Source organism: Petromyzon marinus, chromosome 31 (assembly GCF_048934315.1).
Source record: "Petromyzon marinus isolate PM22_M1 ecotype Great Lakes invasive population chromosome 31, UKy_Petmar_22M1.pri1.0, whole genome shotgun sequence".
NCBI classification, from domain to species: domain Eukaryota; kingdom Metazoa; phylum Chordata; class Hyperoartia; order Petromyzontiformes; family Petromyzontidae; genus Petromyzon; species Petromyzon marinus.
Window position 1 is genome coordinate 4,662,171 of NC_133697.1, and position 21,518 is coordinate 4,683,688.

At 53.6% G+C, this 21,518-nt stretch overlaps 1 protein-coding gene across 3 annotated transcripts in view; it reads left to right on the forward strand.

Annotated features, from left to right (window-relative positions):
* Positions 1–7,102: 7,102 nt before the first annotated feature.
* Positions 7,103–21,518, forward strand: part of LOC116947706 (ras guanyl-releasing protein 3-like) — a 102,084-nt gene continuing 87,668 nt past the window's right edge. For 2 of the 3 annotated variants that reach the window (XM_076071030.1, XM_076071031.1), the window contains exon 1: positions 7,103–8,012. In XM_076071030.1, coding sequence (XP_075927145.1) covers positions 8,005–8,012 — 8 coding nt within the window. In that variant the 5' untranslated portion in view covers positions 7,103–8,004. The remainder of the gene's footprint in view (positions 8,013–21,518) is intronic. The other variant, XM_076071032.1, reaches the window with a different exon arrangement.

Below are 21,518 nucleotides of genomic sequence, written 5' to 3' on the forward strand. Positions count from 1 at the left end.
ATTTTTTTAAACAGATGTTCAGTATGGACGGGTCAAAAAGTAACTAAAGTGCTATACAATACATACTGTGTCACCAAGACTCGTACTGTCAAAATAAGGCACCATAACAAAGAGTGATGGGAGGGTGCGTGGGATGAGGAGTGAGTGAAGAGGGATTGAGAGTGATGGGTAACTGACAGGCGTGAGTGGTGAATGATGTGAAGTGAGTGGTGAGTGTTTATTTATTTTTGGTTTAAATGTGTTACCTGGATAATCCCATCTCGTTTGCAACAATCACCTCTACGTACGCCGCCACGTCGCTGTGGGGAGTTACTTGGTGGATGTGAAGAAACGAGTTGCTGGGTAAGTGATAACGGACTGATATAGAATGGATGCTTAAGCGGAGTGATGGGAATTGGAGTGTGTTGGCAATCAATGGCTGAGGAGCGGTGGCGCAGCGGTTAGCGCGCTGCGCTACGAACCCGGCACCCGAGTTCGAATCCCGCTCACGGCCAACACCGGTGACGAATAGCTGAACTGGACCCTGGCCTCTCCCAGGTCGACTCAGCCTCAAATGAATACCTGGCACGGTGTGTAAACATCGCCACTCGGGAGACAAAGGCGGCCGGGCGTGGTGCTGGCCACCCAAACCCTCATGTGCCGTTCCGGCACCTTCATAGGTGCTCGCTAACAGCACTTGCCCCAACAGCCTGGTTACAGGCTATACGGGGAATCATTGTCTCTCGTGGAGAAGAGGGCGTGTTGCTCCCCCTTGTGGCTAACACGTGCACGATCATCCATCCTTGTTCAGAGATATAAATAGCGTGGCTCATGACGATAACAACCACGTTGTTGTTGTAGTCTGCCTGGAACTTCCCACAGCTGGACAAAGGCTCTCCCCATTTTCTCCCCTCCCATTAATCCCCTTCATTTGACTCGTACAGAGCTCCATAGACTCATACAGAGACCAATAGACTCACACAGAGAAACAGACTCACGCAGAGAACCATGTACTCACAGAGAGACCCACATACTCACACAGAGAACAATGGCCTTACACGCATGCCCATAGTCTTGCTCATATACCCAAAGACACAGAGAACCATAGACTCATAGAGAACCATAGACTCACACGGAGACCCATAGAACCCATACACTCACACAGAGAACCATAGACTCATAGAGAACCATAGACTCACACAGAGACACAAACTCACACGGAGACCCATAGTCTCGTATATAGACCACCAGACTCACACATGGAACCATAGAATCATACAGAGCAGCATAGATTGACAAAGAGACCCATATACTCATACAGAGACCCATAGACTCACACGGAGACCCATAGGCTCGAACATAGATCCATAAACCCAAGGTGACCCATGGACTCACATGGAGACCCAGAGACTCACACGGAGACGCATAGAACCCATATACTCACACAGAGAACCATAGACGAAAACAGAGAACCATCGACTCACACAAAGACTCACGAGAGACCCGTAGACTCACACAGATACCCAGAGCGTCATGTTGTTGCCGTCAGGCGGTGACTTCCCCATCAGCTGCTCGTGGCCAGCAGTGACCTCCGAACTCTGCGATGCCGTCTCGGTGTCGCAGTCTCTCCCGCTGCCTCTCCCACCGCTTCTCTCCCGTTCTCCCGCGGGTCTCCACTTTTGTTTTAACACCCCCCCCACCCCGTGCTTTCACTTAGGTCGTCATTACCCTGACGTTGGTGCCAAAACGCAATTATTGTTGACCACAGTGGCGCGTTTGGTTCACAGGTCGAGGGCTTGACATCGGGGGGAAACTGGCTCAGCCACACGAATCACCTTGTAAGCCCGTAAATAATTACGGGACTCGCGTTGCCATTCATTACGAAGCGCTATAATCTCGCCACGCATCAGCAGCTGACGATTCGCATCGCAGCTCACGGTGATCTAAAGGCGCACGTGAACATAACTCACCGCGTGTGTCACGACCACTGCCTTATTGCGGGAAAGTTTACCGTAGGCTAACGTTTCGGGCAATGGTCCGTCTGTATAGTGCTTTGTTATATAATGCCTTCTGTTAATCCAGGAAAGCATCGCTGATTAGTCTCAAGAGGAGGCATTTGCATGGATGTCTTTTTATTATGGATAAAAGTATCGGTTAGTTATAATGTAGTGCTTACGATGAACCGTGGGAAGTTATTCGTACAGCTGATTTTACACAGGGCTGATGATTTCAGCGGGAGCTGTCCGGGGCTGGGCTCCTGAAAATATTTCCCAACCCACCACCCCCCTCTATCGAGAGGTGGAGGCGAGGTCCAAGAGTAGTGGTTGTTGGGTTTGAGTCCCCGAGGAAAATATTGAATGATAAATTAATCCCTGATTAATGAATATTCACCACCACAACCATTATCATCATCAGCAGTTAAAATAATAACAATGACCATCATCATCATCATCATCCTCCACTGCTGCTCCAGGAGTCCGCGTGTGTTACGGCACGAGACACGCGTGGTCATCTGAAGAGAGGGCAAAGTACCGTTCACGTGACCTCCAGGGCCCAAAGTGGTTTCACGCCTCTTTCCGTTTCTGTGTGTGTCTCATTGTTCGCGTGTCTGTGTGTGTTTATGATATCGCGGGGAGTGTGTAGTATAGCGGTACGAACCCGGCGACCCGAGTTCGGTTCCCGCGATGTCAACTCAGCCTGAACTGAGCACCTACCTGTTGCGGGGTGTAAATATCAGCAGTGAGGAGCTAATAGCGGCCGGAAGTGACCCACGTTGGCCGCTCACACCCGCTCTTGTGTGCTGCGCCTTAATAGGTGCTCGCTAACAGCACTTGCCTCCAACAGTCTTGAAGGCTACACGGTGGGGAGGGGGGGAGGGTTATAATTGTCGTGTGTGTGTTTCGTACCTAGTGGATCATCTCCACTCGTGAAGGGTCTCAGAGCCGAGCGCATTTCACTCACGTGGGCGGTTTGAGTGAGCACTCGCCGCTATTGTTGTCAGAATGCTTTTCATGACTAATTCATTCGCCGAGAAAGGGGCGCTCGCCCTTTCACGACAATTAGCCTATCTTCACGGGCAGTTCAGTCACGACACCCCTTACCTCCCCACCCCCCCCCCATGAAGCATCCTTCCGGCGAATAGGAGGGGTGGCGGCGTGGCACGGAATGGGGCATTGAAGGGGTAGAGACAAATGCCCTCCTTCTCGCCACACCACGACCACCGGGAAACGCGCTTCCTGCCAGCTGCTCCGCGCGCGGTGCGTTGGGTCACGTGCGACGGCTGGATCTGTCAACAGACTCAACAGCCGCCACCAACAAGTGGGAGAGGGCGGGGAGGGGGTTGGCACATCCTAATAATAATAATATAAGGGGGTCGCGGCGGCATATAATCTGGGTTTAATCATTGATATGTAACCCTGCACTCTCCCAAAACCTCAGCGATGTGATTATTGTGATACATGCAGCCTCGTTTCGTTGCTGTTATTGTTGTTGTTGTGGTTTAAGGTCATCATCCCGAATGTAACATCGGCACGACATCTAATCTATACGATTCCGTGATAAATTCTCGGTGATTTCTCACGGCTTAAATGATCGCTCACGGGTTCACAACAACAAATTCCCCGATCATCATTTAAAATAAATAAAAATCCCAGAACGCGACCCGTTATCATCATCAGCAGCAGCATAAGCAGCAGCATCATCAATCGAAATTATTACCCGAGTTATTGCTCTTCGCCCATCGCAAACGATTCGTGATTTGCCGTCAAGTCGCAGACGACTGCTCAGTGGGGACGGAGCTCCACTCGAGTTGAAGTGGGCATCGCGGTGACATCACGAGGGCAATTGTTTGCCATTGATGTTCGCGGACATTAAAGCGACAGGATGAGGATGAGTGGGGAAATATTGCACGGGGAGTTGTCGTCAACCAACAGCGAATGCTGACACCGACGGCGGTAGCAGCAGCAACAACAACAACAACAACGTTGGTCTCATCGGAACTACCGTCAGCCGTGATGGTCAATCCACTGCTGGATGAAGGCCCCTCACCCCCCCCAAAGCCACAACCACCAACCACCACCACCTCCTCTCACAATCCCGTGACGTAATCATTCCGCCTAGCACCTGCCCACGATCTGATTCCATCGCTCCATCTCTGTCGGGGGCGCGTCCTCCCGGCGTGTGCGTTCCATTCCTTGGCTGCCGCTCCGTTATTGTCCTCGACCATCGGTCCGTGTCCCGACCGTAGACGTTCGAGCGATGCCACGAACCCCCTGCGCCTTTGTTGCCAGCGTTCGTTCGTCAAGGAGGCATCCTCGTTTTCTCAAAAGGCGGGGTGTCCTTTTGAGCCAAAGAGAGGCCCCGATAGTTTCCTAATCCAGGCGCATAATACCTGCCATGTCGCACGGATCGCAGAAGCCGGGGCGACGAAAGAGAAAGTGAAAGCGAAACGAACGCTGGAACGTGCACGGACAAGCACGGGGGAAGAGATGAGAGAATGTACGAAAATTTGAGACAACTTGGCCGATCAGCAACATCTGAAAACCTCTAACAAGACATTGCTCACGGGGCCTTGGCAAAGACGTGGTATGGGCGGTGTTAGGGCCAGTGACAGGGCTATAATTCTGGAGTCTGGATGGCGAGTTGTTTAGCGGCTTGTTTCCTATGGTTAATGTTGGGTACTCGTCGCTAGTTGGTGAGGCTAAGTTGGAAGGTTCCAGAATAAGCCTCTCATGCTAAACCCAAACATCGTAACACCTCCTGCGTGGCTTTGGCATTCCTCGAGGTCACCGGCGGTTGTCACCATCGACCGCATCGGAACGTCAACGGGCCGATGCGCGCGCCTCTTTCGCAACAGGAGCATGTCAAGCCACAATGCCTCGGTGTAGCAATCGTGGGCCCCCACGACGACCCAAAACGTGGACCAGATAGTAATGCCACTGCGGTAGCCTGTGCTCCATCGACGACGGAGGAGGAGGAACAACGGACAAGACACGAAGTTTCCTCCTGACGCCCCTCGGGTTGTGGACCATAATCCACCTCGACACTGGCATTTGGCTCGCGTTATATATCGTTACATATCGTTATACATCGTTACATATCGTTATATGTCGTTACATATCGTTACATATCGTTATATATCGCCATACGCAAGAATTTAAATTGTTGGAGGGTTACGACCATTTCCTGGGTTGGCTAATTGGCTATGGGTAGGACTCGTACCGGTGGGTTCATTGGCTATGGCTATTGCTGGTAGGATGGGAATGGTGGTTTAGTTTAATTTGTCCGTGTTTTTTGGGTGATTTGTTTACTTTTCTTGTACTTTGCACCCCTATCATGTTGTTGTACCTTTTGCTGTTGTAATGTTCTTACCCGCCCCGACTGGACATCTGTGAAAAATATCTTTATGGCTCATCGGATGCCTTCAGGATACATACATCTTCTGATTCTGGTTGAACGTCTAATGGAGTAGGGGTAGTGCTAGCGCTAGTACCCGTGGCTAGTTGGTTAGGGTCAGTAGTGTAGGGCTAATAATTTGTGGCTGGTTAATAAGGCACGGTTAGTAGTAACTAATTGGCACGTTTTCTTAACGTGACAAACCTTACTAATTGGCCGTGTCGGGTGGTGGCGGGTTTAACGACACATTTATATTTTACGTGATCTAACCCCAAAAAACTATCATGGATACTATTGTTCGCGAAAGCCTACTACTACATTTTAAACTAAGGTATGAGGGTTTGTAGTAGTGACTGGTTGCCTAGTGTGGTTAGGGGTAGAGCGAACACTCTTGGCCGGTTGGCTTAATCCCATCCTCTCCATTGTCACCGATCGCCCCCTTTTTTGTGTGCGTGTCCAGACGTTGGCCACTGTTTGTGACCGTCTGTGTTTACAACGCCCCGTCAGTCCCATTGGAACACCTGGGGTCATTATGAGACCCCTCCACCCACCTCCCCCGGTTGCGTGGGGAGCAGTGTGTGTGTGTGGTGGGGGGAGGACGCGAACACAGCTGTCCAGACAGACCCCCCCCCCCCGCTTGCGCACAGCCACACAGCCACACACACGTGTGTGTGTGTGTGGCTGTGTGGCTGTGCGGAAACCACGCAAACAACACGCACACACGCGCGTGCAGCCAAGGCCACGCTGGTGCTGCGCACGCAGTTGGTGACATTTTCATTGTTTCAGCATCACCAACAACAACATCATCATCAGCAACAACCTCAACAACAGCAACACTTAGTACTCTTCTATCGCTGCTCATGACTGTGAACTTCAGTCATTGATTCCTTCCACTCGCGTTGGGAACTCTGTGGACCGGACTACTGACTTTGCTTTGTCTCATCCATCATTGTGTTCAACCACTAGGCTGCAGGTCAGAACACCACACTCACCCACTCACACCCACTCTCACTCACTCACTCGCCCACTAACTCGCACGCTCACTTACTCACTCACCCACCCACTCACACCCACTCTGACTCACTCACCCACTCTCATTCACCCACTCATTCACTCACTCACACGCTCACTCACTCACCCACACACTCATTCACCCACTCTCACTCACTCACTCCGCACGCTGCAGGTCAGTACAACACACTCACTCACTCACACCCACACTCACTCACCCACTCACTCGTTCACTCACCCACTCACTCGCCACGCTACAAGTCAGAACAACTCACTCACGCATACACCCAGCCACGAACAAACCCACCCATTCGCTCACCCCACACACTCACTCCGTCTCGATGACCCACTCGCTCACCCCACACACTCACCCATTAACTCACCGAACTAGCGCTCACAACGCCTCTATTTCTGCGTATTCCCTCGCACTGCTCCCCATCGGAATTCCCTGCTGCTGAAATGATGAACTTTCAGAAGGCCGTGGTGGTTGATGGGATGTGTAAAAAAGTACTTTTATTTCAGCGGAGGGACAGATATATGAAGGAGGCGAATGGGTCTGATTAATTATTCAGTTACGCACATTTATCCCTAACGACGCGATTGCTTAACCAAATTTAAAAAAAAATATTTTATGGAATATTTTCGAGCGCCTTTGAATATTCAACTCCCGCCCCCCCCCCACCACGCAAACCCCCCCACTCCCCGCCACCCTCATTCATCCCACCCGAAAATATTTTCCGGAGCTCAGTCCTGGCCGAAATTAAGCTCTGACCACGAGCAGCAATTGCGCAGATCGCGTTATCATCGCGAGCGGCCAAGTCTCCAGGTAACTCAGCCCAGCGTCTCGCCCTTCTCACCGCGCGGGTCGCTCACGTCAGAGACTATTTTGGGGGCAGTGATGGGGATTGTGTGCGAGGGAGGGGTGTTGTGGGGTGCGTGGGGGGAGGGGGGCGCTTCCTCCGGAGCGAGGAAAAACAGCATTAAGGCACAACAATCGTCGGAAACGCGCTCCAGAAACGATCCCTGCTCGGACGCGGAGGCCCGCCAACCTCACAGTGCATGGAGCATCATCATCAACAGCAGCAGCAGCATCAACAGTATCATCATCAGCAGCAGCATCAACAGTATCAGCAGCAGCAGCGGCATCATCAGTAGCAGCACCACAGGTATAAGGGGCATCATTATCAGCAGCAGCGGCATCACCGGTATCACCAATCTCTGCAGCAATAGTATCAGCAACAGAAGTATCAGCGGCACGGTAGTCATCAGCAGCAGCGGCTTTAGCAGCAGCATCACTCGAGGAATCATCATAATCATCATTAACAGGAGCAGCAGCAGCACCGGTATCACCATCAGCAGTAGCAGCAGAATTTGTAGCAGCACCATCATCATCACCAGAAATATAAGTAACATCATCACCATCAGCAGCTACATAATAGTCATCACAGGCAACGTCGAGTTTGTATCATCATCAGCAGCAGCAACATTAACATCAGTTTGAACGACAATCAACATCAGCATCGTTTGCGGTAACTTCAACAGCAGCCATCATCTTCGGCAGCAGCAGCAGCAGTATCGTCGGCAGCAGCAGCGTCATCAGCAGCTTCAGCATCAGCGCGCATGCCCTGGTAAGCTCGGCCGCTCTTCGGCCGTCTCTTTCTCTGGTTCCACGTGGCTTCTCACCACCGCGTGCGTGCGGAGATCAAAGATGATGACCAGCTGAACTGTCTGCTTTTGTTGTTGTCGCTGGTTGAGCGGTGGCGCAGTGGTTAGCGCACTGCATTTTGTATCTTGAGTTGGATTGCCCAGACCACCTCTTGGTCACGCCCCCCCCCCACTCATGCACCGTTCACGCAATCATACTAACCAGCGCGGTGAAGTATGGTCAAACATTTACTGATGTGCGGCAGGGTGCTGGCAAGGCCTTCATCCAACAGTGGATTTTCACAAGGCTGTACATTATTATCAGTGGTTAATTTGATTAGTATACCAATAATTATAAGTGACAAATAACTAAACTTACGGTGCGAATTGAAGCACTCTCAAGAGTTGGGAACTCGCAAGAGTTCGATCTTAAAGTGTCCACCGATGATTTCACAATGACGTACCCGGGTTTTAGTTGATGTGGATGATGATGTTGCTGAAGATGATATTGATGATGATGACAATGTTAATGACGATGTTGTTGAAGCGTCATCGTGATGGATACCACATCTACATCCACACCCACTTGGGTATCCCCATGATAAATCTGAGGGTAATGTGAATAAGTAGGTACTTATGAAGGGGCATTGTCCCGAAACGTCGCCTATTATACATTCTTTCCCTTGTATGGCAGTGTTATTGACGAATTTGTTGCTTGTTTTTGTATGGAATGTTTACTTATGCACCAGTGGCGCGCGGCGTCACAAACACGTGTTGTGTTTAAATTGGTACCAAACTGATTTAACGCATTCATTATTTTTGCCAAAGCTCGGTGGCCGTGTGTGACTTGAGAAAGTTTGCAAATTTACACAACTGCAGCAGGTTCTCATTCAAGACTCACTCGACCTAGGGGATCTCCAGAAACGGTTTCAGATACACTCGCTATGGATGGGAATCGAAGTAAGATCGCCGTGTTCCTAGGGAAGTGCGCTATCCACTATGCCACCAATCTTCACAAAGACAACGCCCCCCCTCCCACCCTGTACAGCCTTGGACAAAACTGTTGGGGCAAGTGCTGACAGCACCACGCCCGGCCGCCTTTGTCTCCCCAGTGGTGATGTTTTACACACCACACCGAGTACAGTACTCATTTGAGGCTGAGTCGACCTAGGCGAGGTTTAAATATTCGCCACTTCTCACGCAGGTAAAGACACACATACACACATCCACGTGGGATGAAACAAACACTGTCGAGCCCTCATGGTGCAATGGTTGGCACTGGGCGTCCAAACAATTGATTAAATCCACCCACCTTGCTCCATCCACCCTGTGGTGTAGGTGTGGGTGGCTGGGTACAGTCGTCGGACAAGCTCGGTGGAAGAGCAGACCAAAGAGACGATGCCCATTTCGCGAGCAGTGGCGTGGGCTAGCAGGGCTGTACTTTTGCCTTTGCACCTTTGCATTGGCAGCAGCCATGCACCTCGTCAAAGACAAAGATCCCCCGTAGAGCCTTTAAACAGACCTATGAAGGTCAGCACAGCACACGAGGGGGTGGGTGGCCAGCACCACGCCCGGTGGTTGGCCAGCACCACGCCCGGCCGCCTTTGTCTCCCCAGTGCTGATTTTTTTACACACCGCACCAGGTATACATTTAAGGCTGAGTCGACCTAGGGGAGAAGCGGTTTGGATGTTCGTCACTGATGATGGCCGTGAGCGGGAATCGAACTCGGGTGTCCGGGTTTGTAGCGGCAGCACGCTAACCACTACGCTAACCGCTTCCCAGACACACACGTCACAAAGACAAAGATCCCCCGTATAGCCTTAACAGACTGTAACAGCAAGTGCTGTTAGCGAGCACCTATGAAGGCCGGCACAGCACACGAGGGGGTGGGTGGCCAGCACCACGCCCGAGTGGCGATGTTTACACACCGCACTAGATACTCATTTGAGGCTGAGTTGACCTGGAGGAGGCACAGGACCGGTTCGAATAATGGTCACTGGTATTGCGGGAATCGAACTCGGGTTGCCGGGTTCGTAGCGTTGCGTGCTAACCACTACACTACCGCTCCCCAACACACACACACACACGCGTCACATGTCCAGGTGAACCGCGTTACCTGGGGGCCTGCTCCAGGCAGGGGTAATCGTCAACTCACACGGACAGTGAAGTGCCCCCGCTTCACGAGACACGCGTGAGTAAGGCGCCGGTAAGGGAATCGGGAGACCCGTGAGTGTGTGGCCAGGGGACGTGTCGGCGCGTGAGACCCGCTGGCGTGGCCTCTTCCAAAGCAACTCCGTGTCCTGCTACTGATCACATCGGTGTAGCAAACGCTTTGGGTACGCAGGAGACCGAGGGTTCAATCCCGACCCTGACGATGCCCGTTGTATGATATTCCGCGCGTTCTCTCTCTCTCCCTGTGGTCTCGTGAGAGCTTTCTCCGGATTCCTGCGGTTTATGCCTTCCACGTTTAGCAACACGCGTTTAGACCAGTGTTATCTGTGGGACCATTTTTGCCACTATCAAATATGATGAATCGCCAGAAAGGGTAAAACCTATTCTCCGATCAGTGTTCTTCACTCATTTTCAGAGGGGGGCCACTTTCGATGGTAAGACATCATCAGTGCGAGGGAGGGCCGTCACACCTTTGAAACCATTGTTGGGTTTGCCAGCCACGATGATGATGGGGGGGGGGGAGTGGTGTGGGACGCACTCAGAGGCCGCACTCAAGGCCACCAGGGGCTGCCAGTGACACACGGGGCCTTCCAATGCCGAACGCGGTTTGTCGATGATTTGACTGTCACTATAAATTCCACCACCTCGATGAGCTTATCACGTGTGGCCCACCTAACACCCCACCTACCACCCCACCTACCACCCCCACCTACCACCCCCACCTACCACCCCACCTACCACCCCCACCTACCACCCCACTTACTACCCCACCTACCACCCCCAACCTACCACTTCACATACAAACCCCACCTACCACCCCCACCTACCAACCCCACTTACCACCCCATCTACCACCTCCAACCTACCACTGCACCTACCAACCCCACCTACCACCCCCACCTACCACCCCACCTACCACCCCCACCTACCAACCCCACTTACCACCCCATCTACCACCTCCAACCTACCACTGCACCTACCAACCCCACCTACCACCCCCACCTACCACCCCCACCTACCACCCCCACCTACCACCCCCACCTACCACCCCACCTACCACCCCACCTACCACCCCCACCTACCACCCCACCTCTGCGTGACATAATTGTGCCACGTGTCCCGACCGACGGCTATCACCCGCAACCGGCGAGGCGTTCTGGCCCAACAGCCACTCGCAGTTGGGCACACACACTCACACACACTCACACACACTCAAACACTCACACACACTCACAACAACAACCGCCATTCGCCACTAAGTGGCAGTGACGTCACCACGACGCTTGTGCCAGGCCATGTGCACCTTTAGGCCACGTGAAGTGTCGATCGCCCGCGGGCAGGAGGTCACGGGGCAGACCCAAGTGCCACGGGTCGACTGACTAAGATGACTGAGATGACTGACTGATGCACCACCTGTGCCCCCTACTGTGCCAACCTGCTGTGCTTTAGCCACCCGGCGCTCCGCTCGTTGTTGTGAGCGTCGCTCCTCCGCCATCCGTTGTTGTTGGAGGGCGACTACCTCCAACTGCGCAGTAGCGTCCTTCACGAGCCTCCTCCACAGAGGCCGATATTGACACCGCTGGTACCAGTCATCGGCAAGTCCACTCAGCTCCACGTCCTCCTGTACCACATCACTCCATCTCTTCTCTAGCTCGTGCCGCGCCCGTTTAGCCCCCTCGATCCGGCCGAACAAAAGCTGTTTCGGCATGCGATGGCTAGGCATGCGGGCTACATGACCCAGCCAACGCATCCTTGCCTGCCGGAGGAGCTCACCGATGGGACCTTGCCCAGATCTTTCAAGGATTTGTGAGCTCCTCACACAATCCAGCCTGGTTAAACCCAGGATGGATCGTAAGCAGGCTAGCCTAAATGTTTCTAACCGGCAAAGATGTTCCATTAGGGGGGTCCACGTTTCGCAAGCGTAGAGACGGGAGGGAATGACCGTGGTCGAGAAGACCTGAAGCTTAGTGCGGAGCGACAGACCAGGTAGCTTCCACACAGCGTTACGCAACCGATGAAAAGATATTGCCGCTCGACTGATTCGGAGTGAGACCTCTGCTGTTAAACTGGAGCCGGTCATAAGCACACTGCCCAGGTATGGGAAACTCTCCACTCCCTCCACAACTGCCCCATCACCAATTGGGAGTTGTGGGGGTGGAGTGTCCGATGGTACAAAATACCCAGGCAGGTGCTTAGTTTTGGTGGGGCTGATGGTAAGGCCCCACCTCTTAGTGGCACGCTCCAGTCTCAGCAGCAGCGTCTCCAACTCCTCCTCTGAGTGAGCGGCTATTACCAAATCATCGGCACACTCACACACACGCACTCACACACACTCACACACTCACTCACACACACTCACACACACACTCTCACACACTCACACACACTCACACACACACTCACACACACACTCACACACACACTCACACACACTCACACACACACTCACACACACACTCTCACACACACACACTCACAAAGATCAAAGATCCCCCATATAGCCTTAGCAGACTGTAGGGGCAAGTGCTGTTAGCGAGCACCTATGAAGGCCGGAACGGTACACAAGGGGGGTGGGTGGCCAGCACCACGCCCGACCGCCTTTGTCTCCCCAGTGGCGATGTTTACACACACACACGTGGCGACACCGCGTTGCCGCATCTGAATAAGTGACGAGCAGCGGGCCGAGGCCAGCGGGGGGTGGGTGGGGGGGTCCGGCGACCCCGACGCATTCCGTACCACCGCGGGAGACGCAGCGATGGGATCGGCTCGAGGATTGTTGCACCGCGGGATCGTGGCGACGGCTCGGCGGAAACGAGGCCAGTCGTCCAGCGGTGGACTGATCGTGGCTTTTAGTGATCGCGACGATGAATGTCAACAAGCGTGGGTTTGTTTATTTGTATCGCCGCTGTGCTGCGTGAACCGCACAAGTGTCCTGTTCCGTCTCGTACGCGCATCTTGTCGTTCGGCGTGGTGTCCGACGTTTCGCTCCGCGTGTCGGCTGCGACTCCTTGTTGTTGTTGATGCCCGACGAATGCGCGGTGCCACCCCAACGACACAGGACGCCGCGCGGAGCTTCGACCGTGCACCGGGTCCCTGAATGAGACCGGTTCGCTGGTCCGGTTCGCTGATCCGACCGCGCAACGGTGAACCCGGCGGATCGTGGAGCGATGATGAACTCACGAAAGCGCGCGACGAGGCGCGGTAGCGCCTCGTAATGGGGGCGGCCGCGCTGCTCACAGAACCACACCCAGCGTCGTTGGCAACTCTCCCACACGGCGCTCTCAGATCTCTCAATAGCTGGGCGGTGGCGGTGGTGGGGGTGGTGGTGATGGTGGGGGTGGCGGTGGTGGGGGTGATGGTGGGGGTGGCGGTGGTGGGGGTGATGGTGGGGGTGGTGGCGGTGGTGGGGGTGGCGGTGGTGGGGGTGATGGTGGGGGTGGCGGTGGTGGGGGTGATGGTGGGGGTGGTGGCGGTGGTGGGGGTGGTGGTGGGGGTGGCGATGGTGGGGGTGGTGATGGTGGGGGTGGTGGTGGGGGTGGCGATGGTGGGGGTGGTGATGGTGGGGGTGGTGGTGGGGGTGGCGATGGTGGGGGTGGTGATGGTGGGGGTGGTGGTGATGGTGGGGGTGGTGGTGGTGGGGGTGGCGGTGGTGGGGGTGGCGATTGTGGGGGTGGTGGCGGTGGTGGGGGTGGTGGTGGTGGGGGTGGCGATGGTGGGGGTGGTGATGGTGGGGGTGGCGGTGGTGGGGGTGATGGTGGGGGTGGTGGCGGTGGTGGGGGTGGCGGTGGTGGGGGTGATGGTGGGGGTGGCGGTGGTGGTGGGGGTGGTGGTGGGGGATGGTGGTGATGGTGGGGGTGGTGGTGATGGTGGGGGTGGTGGTGTTGGGGTGGCGGTGGTGGGGGTGGTGGTGATGGGGGGGTGGTGGCGGTGGTGGGGGTGGTGGTGGTGGTGATGGTGGGGGTGGTGATGGTGGGGGTGGCGGTGGTGGGGGTGGCGATGGTGGGGGTGGCGATGGTGGGGGTGGTGATGATGGGGGTGGTGGTGATGGTGGGGGTGGTGGTGGTGGCGGTGGTGGTGATGGGGGTGGTGGGGGTGGTGTGGGTTGAGGTGGCGGTGGGGGTGGTGGTGGTGGTGGCTACGCACGTGGTCTGTAAATCGGCCGCTGTGTTTAGGCAGCAGCGAGGGTTAGTGGACCCTCGCACACGAATGCTGTGCGACTCCCTTCTCGTGGGCTTCGAGGTGATACCGTCCGCTGGGCTCTGCCAAGAGAAGGCGGTACAGCTAAGATGTGGACTCCACCTGTTCCATCTGTATGGGATATAGGGTTGCCCCCTCGCACGTGTGGAGTTTCTCCGGATGCTCCAGTTTCTTCCGACATGTAAACACTCGTTAATTGGCCGATAACAACTTTATATGTATAGGGCCGTAAGAGCTTGGGCAGTTGTTGGCACCGGCTCACCGCGTAGCCGCCTTCCAGCTTGTCTGTGGTTCCTCCTCGCACCTAAGTTAATCTCGCTCTCCCCTTCTCCGAGAGTGAGCGAATACTCTATTAATAACCCCCACGTTTCACGCCTTCATTATTATTATCATCATCAGCAGCAGCCAAGGCCGATCCACTGCTGCATGAGAGCCTCCCTTCCCAAGCCGCCGCCGTTGCCGCCGCCGCAGCTACCTCTCACGATCCTGCGATGCAATAATCCACCCCGCACGTGAATTATCACCTCCCCCCACCCCCATCCCGCCTCCTGTGAGTCCCCAGCGCCACGCTTTATGCAACAACGATCACGCGCGCGGGGAGTAGAGAGACCATAGAGAGGTGGAGGGGGCTCATCACGTGCGATTTTAACCCAGAAAAGTCTCACCGTTGAGTCCCATGGCTCTTGTTCGGGAGGGTCCTGCCGCCAGGCTTCATCATGCAGCTCCTGCATCATGAGGTGTGGGGTGCCCCGAGGTGTCGAGATGTTAACTACCTCGCCTGGTATACAGGAGCGCGTGGGTTCGATCCCTACCCTGACACCTGCTGTACGTTTGGAGTTTGCGTGTCTCTCTCCCCGTGGCCGCGTCGATTTTTCTCCGGGTCCTCCGTGTGTTCGCCTCCACGTTTAGAATCAACATCACGCTTTAGAGTATTTGTCTGCCACTATAAATTTGACCGTGATAAGCCATTAAGGTGGGCTATCATCTGTGGCCAGGTAGCTTCTGAAAAAAAAGATCTATAGCTCATTGGGCCTTACCTGATCAAATAACAAATATTAGTTTTTAGTTTCTCTTTATCTCCCCTACCTACAATTTTTGGGTGGTCATGCACGATGTCCCGACGTTTCGCTCCTCGTGCCGGGGCCTTCTCCAGGAACCCAATATAACCTTGCGGGACCTCCCAATAAATCACAGCCCAGACGTTCAATTGCGTTTGCTCGCAGGCACGGATTCCAGCCTCATCTACATTTCATCACGGTGCCGACGAACATATGAGCCCCATCATCGGTGAACCGAGTAAATTTGCCCCTCGCAGAGCGTGACGCCGAAGCCGCCGAAAAAGCGGTGAAATCTGTGACTGACATCACGAGCTGTGTGCACGACGAGACCGCGCGGACCCATTAGGAGACGTGTAGCACAGATGGCTGTTTCCCCCCCACACACCACCCCCAAATAATGAGACCCCCTTCTCTCAGAAGGGGACATTAGGGGGGTCGGGGGAACGTGGGAGGAAGGTGGGTGGAGGAGGAGGAGGGGAGTGGAGAGGGCGGGGGGGGGAGGGCGATCTCACGAGGGAGACATTTCCATCGGAAACCGTTTTGCTCTCCTCCGAGTCGGCGAGTGAATTCCCGCTGACGCGCCAATCAATGCGGGCGTGACGCACGCGACGGCTCCTTGTCCTCAACTCGTCTCGACGGCCGACGTGGGCGCCCCCCCCCCACCTCCTCCGCCTCTCCTCGCCCGCACGCACGCTCGCACGCCCGGTCTGCGTTGCACACGCGACGTCGGCCTCTCCCGTCAGCGTCAGCGAACGCCTCCTCCGTCCCGAGCGCCCGCCCGCCATGCAACGCTGCGTCTTGCTGTGGGTGCGCAGCGTACGGACGAATGCTTCGAGTGGACGTTTCGACACGTAGGCTTACGATTCGTAATTCGTCTTTTTGAAATAAAAAAATATTGTTTTTTTTTTTCTCGGGAGAGATCATCGAGGGCGCGAAGCTGTACTTTTGTGGACACCTGATGACGCTGGGTGCGCTCTCCGGCGAAACGTCGGACAACGTTGTCTAAGTTTTTTTATTTTTGCTTTGCTTTTCATCATTCCCTCCGGGTTTGACAACATCGACAACAACTAAAAATAACAACCGGCATGTTTGTCCACGCGACAACTGGTCGATAAAATCAGTACCACTTTGTCGGGGAGGCAAACACGCGGTTGTCCCGTCGGAGGGACTCGCCTTTGCCGTAGAAATGTGGAATTTCACCACTGGCTCAGTGGGGTGTTAACAGGAAACGAGCACCAATACATTCATCGATGCTCATTTCAGCAGGAAATCGGCATGGCTCTCGAATCAATGTGTGATGTCTGCAGCATCGATACACCTCCCGCGTGTTATGCAGAATATGAATACAGCATCTCTGCACGGTATCTAAGAATAGTGTCAATTCCCATCGGCTCACGTGTTCAAGCTGCGGCTCATTAGTTCATCTGTTAACCGCTAATCTCACCAGTTCACTGTTACTTTCATTTTTACTCACCTCGATTCTCGGTTCAGAAAATTCACATTGACTCACAGTATCGTTCAATTGTTCCCCATGACTAATATAGTCACTTTTAGATATCCATCCTTGACTTTCATTCGTCCTCCTCTACGAATGAACGTGCAGGGACTCCTCTACTTACGACTTACGAACGAGTTTGGTTCTAGAGGTATGTTCGTCAGTCCGTTTGTTTGTTAGTCCCAATTTAACGCCCGTCGATTCCAAAGACGTTGTATACGGCCTGGACACTAAACACGGGAATGGCTTTAAAAGTTGCATAATATCCTGCCACTGGCTCTTCGTGTTCTGTAGATGTAGATGCCACCACCACCGACATCAATTGCTCGGCAGTTGAACTTACGACTCTCGGTCCGAACAGGCAACTGGACATACGGACCAGGTTTGTTCGTATCTCTCATAGTGTCGTAAGTCGAGTCTTCGCAAGTAGTTAAATTGTTCACTTTGACTCGTATAGTAATATTTGATATCCATCATTGCCCTTTTATGAGTCCTCCTCGTCTCTGAATTCACATATTCACCTTGACTAACGGTAGTTAACCTGTTCACCTTGACTTATATTAACTACCCTTGCATTAGATCATCTCGACGCAATGCCCCAATCCGCAAATTGTAGGCGGAGACGTCCCAGCTATACACTCCACTGTTCCTGCCGACGCGGTTAATTTGGGATTGACCACCTTGGGATGTGAAATCGCAGTCGTTTGGCTCTCCGTCTACATCATCAGCCGTACCTCGACTCTGAATTCACATACGGTACTCACCTTGACTCACATGACTCTCGCATGGTTCGACCTTGACTGCTGTCCTGCTTTAATAGAGGGGGGGGGGGGGTACGCGGCGGCGTCGGAGGCGTGGACTGCGAGGTAGCGAACAGATTGGCTTGTTAGTCGAGAGGCGCCCTCTCGCATCCAGCAGCAACATCCCGGGACAACTAGAGATCTTTGCTACTGTGCCCATTTCTGAACCGGTACAGGGCATCCCCTAGGTCTACTCTCGACCTCAACTGAGCGCCTGGTGCAGTGTGCGAAACATCAGCACTGGGGAGACAAAGGCGGCCGGGCGTGGTGCTGAACATCCACCACCGTCTTGTGCAGTGCCGACCTTCATATAGGTGCTCGCAAACAGCACTTACCCCAAACAGTCTGTTGTTAAGGCTATACGGGGGATGAGAATAGGGTTTCCCCGTTTTTTTTGGCAACAAAACAGCTGTGTTAAGATGTTAAAACACCAAACTGAAACCTTTTACAAGGAATAATGTCTGCATTAGAACGCAAACAAAAAATATACCCTGATAATATATGCATTGTCCTGAGACAGCTTTCTTTTGATCCTCGTCTCAAACGGTGTTAAACCAGAGGACCAATCAGTTTCAAAGACAGTGCATATATTATCAGAGTACGTTTTTTGTTTGCATTCTGAGCATACGTATTGTGGTTAATGCGGACATGATTCCTTGTAAAAGGTTTCAGTTTGGTGTTTTAACAACTTAACACCTGTTTTGTTGCCAGAAAAAAGGGGAAAACCTATTGTCATATTTTGGTACTGGCAAAGGAGGTCCCATGATATACGGGGAATCTTTGTAAAAAGGCGATATGTTGTTGCAACACTCTGACCCGCCCGTAATAGACGTCTGTGAAAAAGAGCTTCATAGCTCATCGGATTCTCCCGGATAAATAGAGATTCCAATGTTCTCCGCGTCCTCCCGTTTCCTCCCACAGCACGAAGCCAAACTCTCGCGATTGGGAATTCATGGCCCAACATCCCAATGTCGCAGGGACCCTCCGGAAGGAGAGGCTTGAGACTCAGTGAAACGTTCTTGGGTGTATCAAAGGACCTCCTTACCATCTTTGTAATTATTATGGAGCAGTAGCCGAGTGGGTTTGCGCTCTGAGCTGCGAAGTCGACGACCGTGAGTTCCACTGCCGGCCACGGCCAAAATCGGTGCCCAAATTAAAATCTGAACAGGTCGTGGATCACCCGCACCTTCAGCGACTCGTATTGACCAGCTTGGTGAAGTATGGTCAATCCACCCCCCCATTAGCGACACGATGTGGGAGGGGGCGGTGGGGAGGAGGGGCGGCTTTCGTCCAGCTGTGCTTTGACGGACGGCTGACAATCATGATACTAATTATATTGTTATTGTAATTATTATCTGAATCTGCGTGATGTTGCCCCCTTTCTGTCAACCGCAGACAAAACAAATAGTCAATCCAGGTGAGACGGCCCAGGTTGCGTCACCTGGGACACAACCTATTCCAGGTTCGACACGTTCCCCACACGTGCTTCTCGTCATCCACCTCCTTTTTCACCTCCTCGTTCCGCCCCCCACGGCACCGCATCGCATCTCGCGAGGGCAGCAGTGACGTGGCCCACCCCCTTCACCCCCCGACCCGCTGGGTCCCCCCCATCCACAAACAAAACACACGACCACCCCCCCCCCCACCCCCCCACGCCAACCCAACCCCACCACAGTAATTGAATCTGTGACACGCGGAGACTCGCCGACCGCCCGTGCCCTCTCGGGGAGCTCACGGCGAGAGCGGTGGCTCGCACGGAGCGGAGAGCCAGGCCAGGAGACTTCTCAAAGCGATTGCCGGCGGGTGACCTTCCCCCCGCCCGCGTCCACGACGCAGAATTCCACGCCTCGCTGCCCACCGCGCGCGGCTCACCAGTTCGTGGTTCACAGTTCGTGGTTCACAGTTCGTGGTTCACCAGTTCGTGGTTCACAGTTCGTGGTTCACAGTTCGTGGTTCACAGTTCGTGGCTCACAGTTCATGGCTCACCAGTTCATGGTTCACAGTTCGTGGCTCACAGTTCAGGGCTCAGCAGTTCGTGGCTCACAGTTCATGGCTCACCAGTTCATGGTTCACAGATCGTGGCTCACAGTTCATGGCTCACCAGTTCGTGGCTCACAGTTCGTGGTTCACAGTTCATGGCTCACCAGTTCATGGCTCACAGTTCGTGGCTCACAGTTCATGGTTCACAGTTCGTGGCTCACAGATCGTGGCTCACAGTTCATGGCTCACCAGTTCGTGGCTCACAGTTCGTGGTTCACAGTTCATGGCTCACAGTTCGTGGCTCACAGTTCGTGGCTCACAGTTCGTGGTTCACAGTTCGTGGCTCACAGTTCGTGGTTCACAGTTCGTGGCTCACAGTTCATGGCTCACTAGTTCGTGGTTCATAGTTCGCGGTTCACAGTTCATGGTTCACAGTTCGCGGTTCACAGTTCGCGGTTCACAGTTCGCGGTTCACAGTTCGCGGTTCACAGTTCGCGGTTCACAGTTCGCGGTTCATAGTTCGCGATTCACAGTTCGCGGTTCACAGTTCGCGGCTCACAGTTCGCGGTTCACAGTTCGCGGTTCACAGTTTGCGGCTCACAGTTCGTGGTTCACCAGTTCGCGGTTCACAGTTCGCGGTTCACAGTTCGCGGTTCACAGTTCGTGGCTCACAGTTCATGGCTCACCAGTTCGTGGTTCACAGTTCCTGGTTCACAGTTCGTGGTTCACAGTTCGTGGTTCACAGTTCGTGGCTCACAGTTCATGGCTCACCAGTTCGTGGTTCACAGTTCGTGGCTCACCAGTTCGTGGTTCATAGTTCGCGGTTCACAGTTCGTGGTTCACAGTTCGTGGTTCACAGTTCGTGGTTCACAGTTCGCGGTTCACAGTTCGCGGTTCACCGTTCGCGGCTCACAGTTCGCGGTTCACAGTTCGCGGTTCACAGTTCGTGGTTCATAGTTCGTGGCTCACAGTTCGCGGTTCACCAGTTCGTGGTTCACAGTTCGTGGTTCACAGTTCGTGGTTCACAGTTCGTGGTTCACCAGTTCGTGGTCGGCAAACCTGCGGCTTCCGAGCTGCGTGCGGTTCTGAAAGGACTGCTTCGTGGCTCACTACAATTGTAAAGTAAAACTAACAACGACAACAGCCTAATTATGTTCGATAAACGGTGGACGTCGAAAAGCCCAACGGTGATTTGTAATGCGGCGCTTAAAATCATCGTGCTGTTCTTAAAATAGTGATCGCGAAAAAAATGTGGTTTGAAATTATTCACTAAGTGGCGTCTTGTATTCACATGCATTGCGGGTGTCGACATTTTTAGTTTTTCTTACCGAATTTGAAGCAAATGGCTATTCTTATTGTTGTTGTTTCGTTTGCCGGTCCCTGGCCCACCGCATCACCTTGGCGTGCGAAACATCCAGCCAGGTGGCTCAGCGGTAGAGCGAGCGGCTCGCAATCAGAAGGTTTGCGAGTTCACACCCTGGTCGCGGTTGACTCATCCCATCCAACCCTCCGGAGTTTATAAACCGAATGTCAGTATGTGGGCAAGTCCACAGTAGTTGACCTATGGGTTGACCCACGCCTGTCATAGGAATGTGGAATGTCCACCATTGGAAACAAGAAACGAGCTCCAATGCCTCAATGCTCATCTGAGCAGGAACCGCGGTACGTCTTTTTCAAGCTTGCTCAATTACCTCCGTTCGTGTGAAAATTACATTCATGACGCGCCACACGCGCCTGATGATTGTTAACCAGGTCCCACATGATGTAGAGGGGTAGATTGAAATTCA